Below are 11924 nucleotides of genomic sequence, written 5' to 3'. Positions count from 1 at the left end.
TAACTGAGGCTCAATAGTGATCACAGAAAAATCACCCAGGAAAACAGCAGTAGTCTGCTTAGTCTCCTAGAGGTGCAATGAGGGTGGTACACAGGAGGGACAGAAGAATTTATTGAAATCCCACTTTCAGCACAGCACTGAGTTAAGTACATAATATGCAGCCTCTGTCTTCAAATGAATCAGAGTGAAAACAGTCACAGCAAACTTTTTATTCTGTCATGTAACATGATTGTTAAATATCATACCTTTCACCCAGAGAATTCCTGGAAAACATTCAAGAAACTGACTTCATGTTTCCCTAGGGTACCATTTTTACTGAACTCCAAGTTTTTCCCTCCCTTTGCTATTCTAGTTCCTGTTGGTCAGTTTATGCCTCAGGGAGACCCATTGCCAAGGGACCAGGTCTGGGTTGATGCCAATTCTTGCCTGCAGCTACTGAATTTTCTTCACACCAATTTCATCTTGAAGCAAAAGACCAAGGATGAACTGCAGTCAGGCTCCTGGCTTTATCCTCTTGGGTCTATCCAGGGACTCAGAGAAAGGGCATCTCCTCTTTAGCATCTTTCTTGCTCTCTATTTGCTGGGAATTTTAGGGAACTTGCTCCTTCTGTTAGCTATTTGTGCTGATGTCCACCTCCACACCCCCATGTATTTCTTCCTCAGTCAGCTCTCACTCGTGGATCTTTGCTTCATCACCACCACAGCCCCCAAAATGCTACAGACTCTGTGGACTGGAGATGGATCAATCTCATTCTCTGGATGCCTGATTCAGTTTTACTTCTTTGCTGTTTTTGCGGACATGGATAACCTGCTTCTGGCAGTCATGGCTATTGACCGCTATGCTGCTATCTGCCACCCACTGCTCTACCCACTTCTCATGACTCCTCATAGATGTGGGGTTCTGGTCAGTGGGTCATGGGGAGTAACTAATTGTTTGTCTCTGACCCATACTTTGTTGCTCTCTCAGTTATATTTTCACACCAATCAAGAGATTCCTCATTTTTTCTGTGATTTTGGGCCTCTCTTATTGCTTTCCTGCTCAGATACTCACCTCAATGAAATCCTGATGATAGTTTTGGTTGGAATTTTAGGAATTGGTTCATTTCTCTGCATTGTAAGTTCTTATAGTTGTATTTTTTATGCTGTGGCTAGGGTTCCATCAGCACAGGGGAAAAGGAAAGCACTGTCCACATGCAGTTCCCACCTCTCTGTAGTCCTCCTTTTCTACAGCACAGTCTTTGCTGCCTACCTGAAGCCCCCATCTAGTTCACATTCCTCTGGGGAGGTGGTAGCTGCTGTCATGTATACCTTGGTAACTCCCACTCTGAACCCCTTCATTTATAGTCTGAGAAATAGGGATGTTAAGAGTTCGTTGAGAAGGATCCTGAACATGGAGAAGTCTCAGAACTAAGGATCAACTATCAGGAAGGATAACACCCTTGCATCATGCAAAATGAGTCAGTTAACACTGTGGCCCATGGGACAATTACATGATTGCTATGACTAATCTTCAGTATTAACTGGACTGAATTTGGAATCACCCTCAGTGCACACCTATGGGTAATTTGGAATCACCTTGAACACACATCTGGGAGTTTCTGCGAAGAGGTATCTGGAGAGATTTCACTAAGGAGGAAAGATCCACTTTGAATGTGGGAGGCACCATCCATTCCATTGAATAATATTGGAAGCATAAAGGATAAAATGAAAAACCAGGCTTAGTGTCATCATTCATCTGTTTCTTCTTGTTGTAGATATGTAGATATGCAGTGTAACCTAGGACCCCATATCCTTCTATGCTTTTCTCGTCCTGATGTATTGAATTCTTCAAAGCATGAATAAAATGAATATTTCATTCCTAAATTGCTTGGCAGCTGTTTTGCCACAAGTAACAAATAAAATGATCTCTAGAAAAAAAATACTATGTTGGGTTTGTTATCTTTTAATTTGTCTTCTTATATTCATATTCCTGATGCATGAATATTCATTGCAGTCACTACAATCGTGTGATAATTATTGAAATTCCTACCAGTGGCTTAGTAACAACAGCCCCCCCGATATCCTCAGAGGCTTTACTGCATCTCCTTCTGGAGATCTAGTGAAGTTGAGTATTTCAGTCTTTCTCTAATATCCTTCTTCCAGTTGAACCTGGATGCCACTGACAAATCATGGTAAAGGGAGATTTAGAGTTCATAGAAGTTAAATCACAAGTAAGAGATCAGGAATCTGTGAGTCTAACAATAATCCAGGCCAATAGGAGTGTGTGTGTGTGTGTGCGTGTGTGTGTGTGTGTGTGTGTAGAGTTACTTATGACACATAATTTTTTGGGAAAGCAAATTGCAAATTTGACCATCAAGTTTGCATGCTGAAACCAAACACACACAATAGGAAGAACACTTCTAATGTCATACTACAATAATAATGACGAACATTGTTCTAAATTTGTCATTGTATTGATGTTTCATTTACATAATTTTGTTTTCATTAATCATTAGCATCAGCGCTATCTATTTACAGCAACACGCTACAGAATGACAATTCAATACATGTCTTTACAGTGTGATGATCATCACAGAGCACTATTTATGTTGTATGCAGGAAACAACACACAGTAGTCTACATAATCTTCTAAACTAACATCCAGAATTTTTTTTTACTATTATCTTCCCCCTGAGCATAGTTCTTAAGACCTAAAGGGGACTTTGAGAAAAAGCATAGTTACTCTTCTCTACCCCATTGTGGGTGACTTTTCAATCAAGACACTGTCAGTCCAATAGAAAATCTTCACTGCCCTCCTTCTTTAGTCACATTTTGGTTGGTTTGCAGTAGAGAAGCCTTCTTAGTGCCTGCTGCACCTCTTTGTTCTTCAAGGTATAAATGCTAGTGTTAAAGATGGGGGTGACTACCGCATAAAGTAGAGCAATGACCTTCGAGAGAAGCTGGGAATGGACCACAGAAGGCACAGTGAACAAGACCATCGGTGTTCCATAGAATGTGGACACCACAGCCAGAGGAAAGGAGCATGTGGAGAAGGCTTTTGTCCTTCTAGTTCCATAGGGATCTCTCAGCACAGTCACCACATCTGAGCATAAAACATAAGAACCAACCAAAAATGGACAGTCATGAAGATAACAGAGAGAACAAATGTAGTCACCTGGGCCACTTTGGAATCTGAACAAGCCAGGACCACAGTAAGAGTGATCAATTATATTAGAGCCACAGAACCTCAGCTGGGTCTTCAGAACAACAACTAACCCATCTACCATAAAGCCAGACAGCCAGACTGTGAGCATCAACCCCAGGCACCATTGAAGCCTTATGAGGAGTGGGCATGATAAGGAGTGACAGATTGCTAGGCAGCCAGCAGGAAATACTCATCTCTATCTAGAGAGCTCAAGGTGATGACATGGAGCTAGCAGCCAGCCACTGTAGCTGGACTTTTGGCTACTTTTATGGGTTCCTTTTTCTCCTACTTTTCTGCACCCTTATGCCTTCCAAGCCTGTAACCCCAGATAAGAGAAAGAAAGAGGGGAGAAGGGGGTATTCATGTTGTTAGACTACTTCCTGATGATTAGGGGTATTGAGGTTCTTGGAGCAAAGTTGATCTTCACTGTGAGGATATCTAATTTCTTCTTGTCTCTCTGTGCCGGACCACTTGATGAATTGCAACAAACTACTATAGCAACCAGCAACCAGCAGCAGTAGCAGTAGCCACAGCCATTCACAGGACTCTCCCACTTATATACCCTCTCAAGAGTTCCTCGAATTCCAAATATCATATACTTGCAGAATCTACAGCTGTCATAATTGTGCCCCTGCCAGAGCACAAGGCAAATCATAGTCAGCTGCTGTAGACAATCTAAAGCAGCCCCATACCCACCGTCTAGAATTAAAATAAAATCATTTTAACTATAACACTTCTGTGTTTTTGAAAATCACCAAAGTTCTCATTACAGGTCACAGGAATGGTGTTTGCCAACAGGAAACCCTCCAGCATTCTGGTCACCACGGTGGACATGAGTCTGAAAGGCCTGGCTCACCAGAAAGAAATATACGCATATGAGAAGCCTCTGAGAACTGTCTACTGCCACTACAATGAGAATACTCCTTGAGATAATGGAGGTATAGATCATGGTGAACAGATGACTAGGAGGGACTTCAGAGAAGCCAAGGGGCACAGACTCAGTGAATTAGGTTTCCTATGGAGACATTTCTATGGAGTTATTCAACTTTCTGCTTTATAGTACCTAGACAAATTTTACTGTATCTCTGATTTTCATTGCAATCCTACAGCTGATATTGCTACAAGATGATGTAAAGAGAGTGAACAAACTAATGTTGGCTTAAATTATCTTGCATCCATCCATTTCTTCATTCTTTTATTAATATTTTTTCTTTTTTTTTCTTTTTTGCCTACCTCTATACCATGTTCAGGCCTAGTGCTTATGTAGACTAGAAAAGGGCTTCCTTCCCCTCCTGAAACTGAAATTACAGATGGCTGTGAGCCGCTGCCTGGGTGCTGACAATCAAAACTGGCTCCTCTAGAAGAACAGTCAGTGTTCTTAACTGCTGAGCCATCTCTCCAGACCCATTTCCTTAAAAAAATAAATTACTGCTTCTTCAGCTCTTATCCATTCTCAAAATTTTCCTTATATAAACTTTTTGTTTAACTAAGTTCATGGTTCTGGTACTTCAAAACCTTTTAATACAATTCTATCCAGAACTTGTATAATGTAATTCTAACTCCACAATCTGTATAGTCAACCATATTTCCCTTCCTGGGTGACTTACAACATTCTTCAAGTGCCTGCTAGATATATCCTTCAACTACAAACTGTCACTTTCCAAAACTACTGCCAGCTACTACAAGTGAACTGAAAAATTTTGGGATCTCATAATCACTGTCTCCTAGTCATCTTTGCATCAACAGCCTCTGTACTCTGTGTTACAGTCACTCAAGTTTCATCAATTCCCTTGACAATGTATTTTTTCTTTTTTGTTTTTAAATATGGTTGTAATTGAAATAGAATGACATCACTCTCCTTCATCCCCTTCCTTCATTCCAATGGTTCTCATCCAGAGAGTTGGTGACCCCTTGAAGTTGCATGTTAGATATCCTGCATGTCATATGTTTACATTATGATTCATAGCAATAGCAAAATCAGAGTTATGAAGTAGCAACAAATCTATTTTATGGTTGGCAGTCAAAAACCCACATGAGGAACTATATTACAGAGTCCCAGCTTTAGGAAGGATGAGAACCACTGCTTCAGCCCTTTCCAATTTACCCTCCCTTAAATTCCTTCCAGGTCCCTTCTTGACTCTCAACTTAATAACCATTTTTCTCTGATTATGATTGTTAAATACATATGTATGCATATATATGAATGTAAGTATATGTAAGTTTATAAATTAACATATATAATATCTTCCAAGTGCATTTTTGTTTTTTATTGTTTATATGGTTTCTGGATTGACCAACCTGCATTGGAAAACCAATGAGTGGATTTATTCCTGGAGGACTCTAATTCTTCTTCCTCCAACAGTTATCAGCTGTCCATAGTTCTTTGTCTAGTGGTGAGAACCCACACTTATTTCCCCTTGTATGTTGATATTGCCACTGTTCCTGTCTTATTTATGGAGACATTTCTAGGGGTCACATTTTCACAATGTACTACCCGGTTTTCCACCTCCTTCTGAGATGCTCCCTGAACCTTAGAGGCAGGAGCTGTAATGTAAATATATCCACTGGATCTGGGATTCCTGTGGTCAGTTGATTTCTATTCTATATTCAGATGTGATTTTCTGTAATGGTCTCTAGTGGTTAAAATATATTTGGGCCAAAGAGTGGGACTATGAGGAAGTGTGGCCTTGCTGGAGGAACTGTGTCAATGTGGGGTGGGCTTTGAGACCCTTCTTCTAGTTAAGTGTGAGACAACTATCTGCATTCAGATCAAGGTGTAGAACTCCTAGTCCTCCAGCATTATGCCTGTCTGTACACTGCCATGCTTCCTGCCATGATGAAAATGGACTAAACTTCTGACCCTGTATGCCAGCCCCAGTTAAATACTGCTCTTTATGTAAGTTGCCTTGGTCATGGTGTCTCTTCACAGCATTAGAAACCATAACTAAGTCTCCATTTGCTGTAAAAAGAGGCTTTTTTTTTTATGAAGAGTAGTGGCCACACTTATCTACAGGTATAAGGATGAGATTTTGAATGTAGTAAGGAGTTATGTTGATTTACTACAGTGGCCACAGTACATTCTTACTAAGGTCTATGACCTCACTAGCTCTGGTTAGCTGGCTAGGTTTCCAGTACAAGGTTTGACATTCCTCCTGATGAGTAGATTATAAGTCCAATTAAACAACATTTGGTTGCCACCAATATGTGAGTACCACACTTATGGCACCTTAGTCTTTCTGTTAGGCACTGTTGTGCAACAGTAAAAAGAACTGGAGGCTGGAGCTGGGGCAGGAGCAGAACAGAAAGGCCATCTGAGAACTACATGCTTGATAGGAGGTGGCCTGGGAGAAAGGCCAAGTTGGGACGATTAGCTTAAGAGATTGCCCCAGAAAATATGCTAAAACTGTATATTATACAGATGTCTCCATGTCTTAATTTTTAAACCCCAAGCATGACCCCCTCTCCTTAAAAACACCGTCAGTACAGGAATATGGAGGCTGGCTGTCTCAGCTGATGTTCGGTATGTGCTAGAATCCTGAAGAAGTAGGCTCTAGTGCCAGTGGAGGAATGGACATTTGAGCATTTCAAAACCTGCCCTGAGTAACACACTTCCTCCAACAAGGGCTTCCTCCTCCTCCTCCTCCCTCTCCTCCTCCTCCTCTTCCTTCTCCCTCCCCTCCTCCTCCTCTTCCTCCTTCCTCTCCTCCTCCTCCTCTTTCTCCTTCCTCTCCTTCTCCTCCTCCTTTTCCTCCTCCTCCCTACCTTCTATTCAAGACAGGATTTCTCTGTGTGGCCCTGGCTATCTTGGAACTTGCTCTCCACACAAGGGTGGCCTTCATTTGGGACATATACCTGCCTCTACCTCCTGAGTGCTGGGATTAAAGAGATGTAGTGCCACAACCTGGACAAGGCCTACTCTCTGAATCCTTCTCAAATAGTTCTGATACACTGGGGGTTGGGGACAAAACCAAGATAGTATGGGACAAGCGGTTCCCTCCCTTCTCTTTTGACCAGGAGCCCATGCTTGCCCTCATAGAACACTGAATAAAGCCAGCTCCAAGTTCTGGATTCCAAAGTACACAACTGGACTTAAGACCACATGTATGCACAAGGTGTTACCTGTCTTGGCCAGTGTCATGGTGAATCATCTTTGGAGTTACGCACACAGCTGTGACTATTCCATCTGCCCTGTGTTCAATGTCCTTTGCCAGTTCTGTGATTTCCTCTAGGCATTGAGACTTTCACCTTGCAATGATTATGCCAGTGAGCTTGGATCACTGGCTTCCTATTCTGCTTGGTATTTTTCTGCTTCATCTCTATTTGTTTTGCCTATGGGCATACATTTTCTATTGTGCTAAGAATGCCAATTGTGGCGGGCAGAATCAGGGACATTTCTACTTGTCTAAGGTACATATCTGTAGTCATGTTTTTAATTCCTATTGGTGTCTTTGAGTTTCTAAATCCACATTCAGAATCTCCAATTTCATTAGACTTTATTCTTAGTTTTTCATATATTTCTTCCCTCAGCCCTCAATTCAGAAATGAGAAATGAGGCCATAGACACAGTCCTAAGGAAGTTTTTTTTCTTTTAAATTATTATTATTTTATTATTTTATTTATTTACATTCTAGTTGCCCCCTCCCAACCTCCCCCACATGCTCCAGTCCTCCTTCCCAGTTTCCCATCCCATTCCTCATTCCCCTGGCTTGATAGGGTCTTCCTCCCACAAGACCTCCCCCTTCCCTGGGTCCTCAAGTCTCTGGAGGATTAAGTAAAACTCCCACTGAGGCCTGACCAGGGAGATCTCTGCTATATTTGTGCCAGGGGCCTCTGACCAGCCACTGATGGCTCAGTCTCTGGGAGCTCCCTGGGGTCTGGGTTAGTTGAGAATGTTGGTCTTCCCATGGGGTCATTTTCCCCTTCTGCTTCTTCAATCCTTTCCCTAATTCAATCATAGTGGTCCTCAACTTCAGTCCCATGGTTGGGTCTAAGTATCTGCTTTTGAGTCAGTCAGCTGTTGGTACGGCTTCTCAGAGGACAGCCATGCCAGGCTCCTGTCTGTAAGCATATCATAGCTTCAGTAACAGTGTCAGATCTAGGTGCCCCCAGGCCTGCCGTGAGATGGATTCCAAGTTGGAAAAATCACTGGGCAGCCTTTTCCTAAGTCTCTATGGTTCTTTTAGACAGAAACAATTTTGTTCAGAAATTTTGACTGTGGGTTAGTAAACCTGTCCCTCAGTTTGAGGCTCTATCTATCTACTGACGGTCGGCTCTTAGTTCCCTCTCCCTAGTGTTGGTCATTTTGGCTAAGGTCACCCCTTAGGGTCTCTCACCTCTCAGGTCTCTGTGTCTAGAGAGTCCTCCACCTCCCACTCCCCGAGGCTGCTTATTTCCATTCATTCTCTTGGCCCTCTTGTCTTCTCTGATATCCCTGTACCATCACCGATCCTGTTCCCCTTTCCTCTTCCTCTCCCCTCTGCCACCCAGGTTTCTCCCTCTCTCTGTCTCCCAGGATTATTTTATCCCTTCTTTTAAGTGGGACTGAAGCATCCTTATTTGGGCCTTTGGTTTTTCTCAAAGAAAAACTTAATTCTTTTTATATCCATTATTTCCTCTTTGGGAGCCACATCGACATGTATTCAGAAAAACAACAGAATCAATTAAAGCTAGAACAGAGCTAGTCAGATAGCTCAATGGGTAATTGCAAACCAGCCTGTCCTGCTGAGTTAAATTCCTTCAACCCACATAGTTGGAGAAGAGAGTAAGCTCTTAAAACTTGTCCCCTGACCTACACATTTTGTAGCTTAAGTACACACAAACACATACATATATACATGCACAATAAATAACTAATTTTAATTAAATATAAACAAATGAACAAAATCTTTGTTGTGAGTAGACTCTTAAATGAGGAAAAGAAGGACATTAGAGTTATGTTTGTATACTCTTCTAAATACAGTAGCTTAAAATCTCACAAGCTAGATGTGTGTGGTGTGTGGTGTGTGTGTGTGTGTGTGTGTGTGTGTGTGTGTGTGTAGGGGGGTTAATTTTCTCCAACTTTAAAGAACCCAACTTGATTCCTCTTCTCGGATATTTTTTTTTTAAATCAGAGGCATGAATGGAATTTGAAATTCCTTTATCACTTTCCTGAGCTAGGAGGATAAAGAGCCTCACATACCTCTTTGGGAAGAGAGCAACTAGACTGAAGCATGTGGGAGGCAGTGAGACCTACCACCTGAGGCTGCCATTGAGACCAGAGGAAACTCTCATTACAAGCTCTTACCTTCCCTCTTCAAAATGAATCACTGAAAACATTTTTACCATTTCCTCTTGTAATTCTATTCCTGGATGTGACTGAAAGAATTTCAAGTTAACATATCACATAGACACTTGCATATCAATCTAAAACATTACTCACATTAGGTAACTTATGGAACAAACCTAAGTGTCTGTCTACAGAAGAAAATGTTATAACACACACACACACGCACACACATACACACACACACACACACACACATTCAGTTGTAGGAAGAAAAAGGTTATGTTTTTGGCATGAAAATTTAACCATTAGCAATAAGCTCATTAAATCAATTACGAGAGAACCGACCCAGAAGTTTGGACAATCCTGAGACTGCAGGACAGTTTGCCACTTCTGCCTACCTTTTCCACATCCCTGGCCCAAGCGGAAACTGCATAGTGCCTCTGGATATAGTAATATAGGAGCATTCAACAGCAGGAACCTGCTGGGTCCAAACTGTGCCTGGAACTGAACTGAATTGGTCACTCAGCTCCCTGCACTCAAATCCCATGGGGGAGACAGCTGGACCCTCAGAAGTGTGGACACTCCTGAGAACTCAGAGAAGACTATTCTTTGCCCACATTCCTTACCCAAGAGGAAATCACCCAGTGCCATCTGTGCTCCCTGGGCACAGAGACCTAGGAGCAGTCAGGGTCAGGACTCTTCAGGTTTCTGCCAGTGCCAAGAGTTGAAAACCAGTTGCCAGCAGTGCCTACACACCTGAGAGCAGAGGTAAGATCAAGTCTTCTGTGCCAAGCAAACCACCTGGTTCAGACCACACAAAACAAGGAGCAGCTGTCTGTTCCCAGAATCAACTGAAAGAAAATAAGTCTATAGGAGTGCTGACCACACAGGCCTCCAGGAAGGTTACTGTCAGAGACAACAAGACAAGCTAACACCAGAGACAACCTGATGGCAAGAGGCAGGCACAGGAACCTAAGCAACAGAAACCAAGACACCTTGGCATCATCAGAGCCCAGCTCTTTCATCAAAGCAAATACTGGATATCCAAAAACACTGAAAAAGCAAGATTTAGATATAAAATCACATTTTATGATGATTATGGAGGACTTTAAGATGGACATAAATAACTCCCTTAAAGAAATACAGGACAGCATAAGTAAACAAGTAGAATCCCTTAAAGAGGAAACCAAAAATTCCTTAAAGAATTATAGGAAAACACAACCAAACAGGTGATAGAATTGAACAAAACTGTCCAGGATTTAAAAATGGAAATAGAAACAATAAAGAAAGCACAAAGGGAGAAAACCCTGGAGATAAAAACTTAAGAAAGAGATCAGGAGTCATAGATGCAAGCATCAACAACAGAATGCAAGAGATAGAAGAGAAAAATCTCAGGGGCAGAAGATACAATAGAAAACATTGACACAACCATCAAAGATAATGTCAGATACAAAAATCTCCTAGCCCAAAACATCCAGGAAATCCAGGCCACAATGAGAAAATCAAACCTAAGGATAATAGGCATAGAAGAGAGTGAAGACTCCCAACTTAAGGGCCAGTAAATATCTTCAAGAAAATTATAGAAGAAAACTTCCCTAACCTAAAGAAAGAGATGCTCATAAATATACAAGAAGCCTACAGAACTCCAAAGAGATTGGAGCAGAAAAGAAATTCCTCCCATCACATAATATTCAAAACACCAAATGCACAAAACAAAGAAAGAATATTAAGAGCAGTAAGGGGAAAATGTCAAGAAACATATAAAGGCAGACCTATCAGAATTACACCAGACTTCTCACCAGAGACTATGAAAGTCAGAAGATCCTGGGCAGATGTCATACAGACCCTAAGAGAACACAAACGCCAGCACAGACTACTATATCCAGTAAAACTCTCAATTAACATAGATGGAGAAACCAAGATATTCCATGACAAAACTAAATTTGCATAATATCTTTCTCCAAATCCAGTCCTACAAACACAAGGAGAGAAACTACACCCTAGAAAAAGCAAGAAAGTAATCTCCTTGCAACAAAACCAAAAGAAGAGAGACACACAAACAATTCCACCTCTAACAAGGAAAATAATAGGACGCAACAATCAGTACTCCTTACTCTTTCTTAACATCAATGGACTCAATTCTCCAATCAAAAGACATAGACTAACAGAATGGATGCATAAAGAGGACCCAGCATTTTGCTGCACACAGAAAACACACCTAAGAGACAAAGACAGACACAACCTCAGAGTAAAAGGCTGGAAAACAATTTTCCAAGCAAATGGTACAAAGAAACAAGCTGGAGCAGCTATTCTAACATTGAATAAAGTCAACTTTCAACCAAAAGTCATCAAAAATATAAGGAAGGACACTTCATACTCATCAAAGGAAAAATCCACCAAGATGAACTCTCAATTCTATATATCTATGCTCCAAACACAAGGGCACCTATGTTCATAAAAGTAACCTTGCTAAAG

General features: G+C 41.4%; 1 protein-coding gene and 1 pseudogene across 1 annotated transcript; one reads left to right on the top strand and one right to left on the bottom strand.

Moving 5' to 3' along the window:
- Positions 1 to 481: 481 nt before the first annotated feature.
- Positions 482 to 1411, top strand: Or1o2b (olfactory receptor family 1 subfamily O member 2B). The gene is given in 1 exon segment (NM_001000510.1): positions 482 to 1411. A coding segment is annotated over 1 exon segment (930 nt).
- On the bottom strand, positions 2805 to 3430 carry Or11a10-ps1 (olfactory receptor family 11 subfamily A member 10, pseudogene 1; annotated as a pseudogene).

The sequence above is a fragment of the Rattus norvegicus genome, chromosome 20 (assembly GCF_021556685.1).
Source record: "Rattus norvegicus strain SHRSP/BbbUtx chromosome 20, alternate assembly SHRSP_T2T, whole genome shotgun sequence".
Lineage (NCBI taxonomy): Eukaryota > Metazoa > Chordata > Mammalia > Rodentia > Muridae > Rattus > Rattus norvegicus.
Note: the sequence above shows the minus strand (reverse complement) of the source record. Positions and strands in the feature narration are given on the sequence as shown.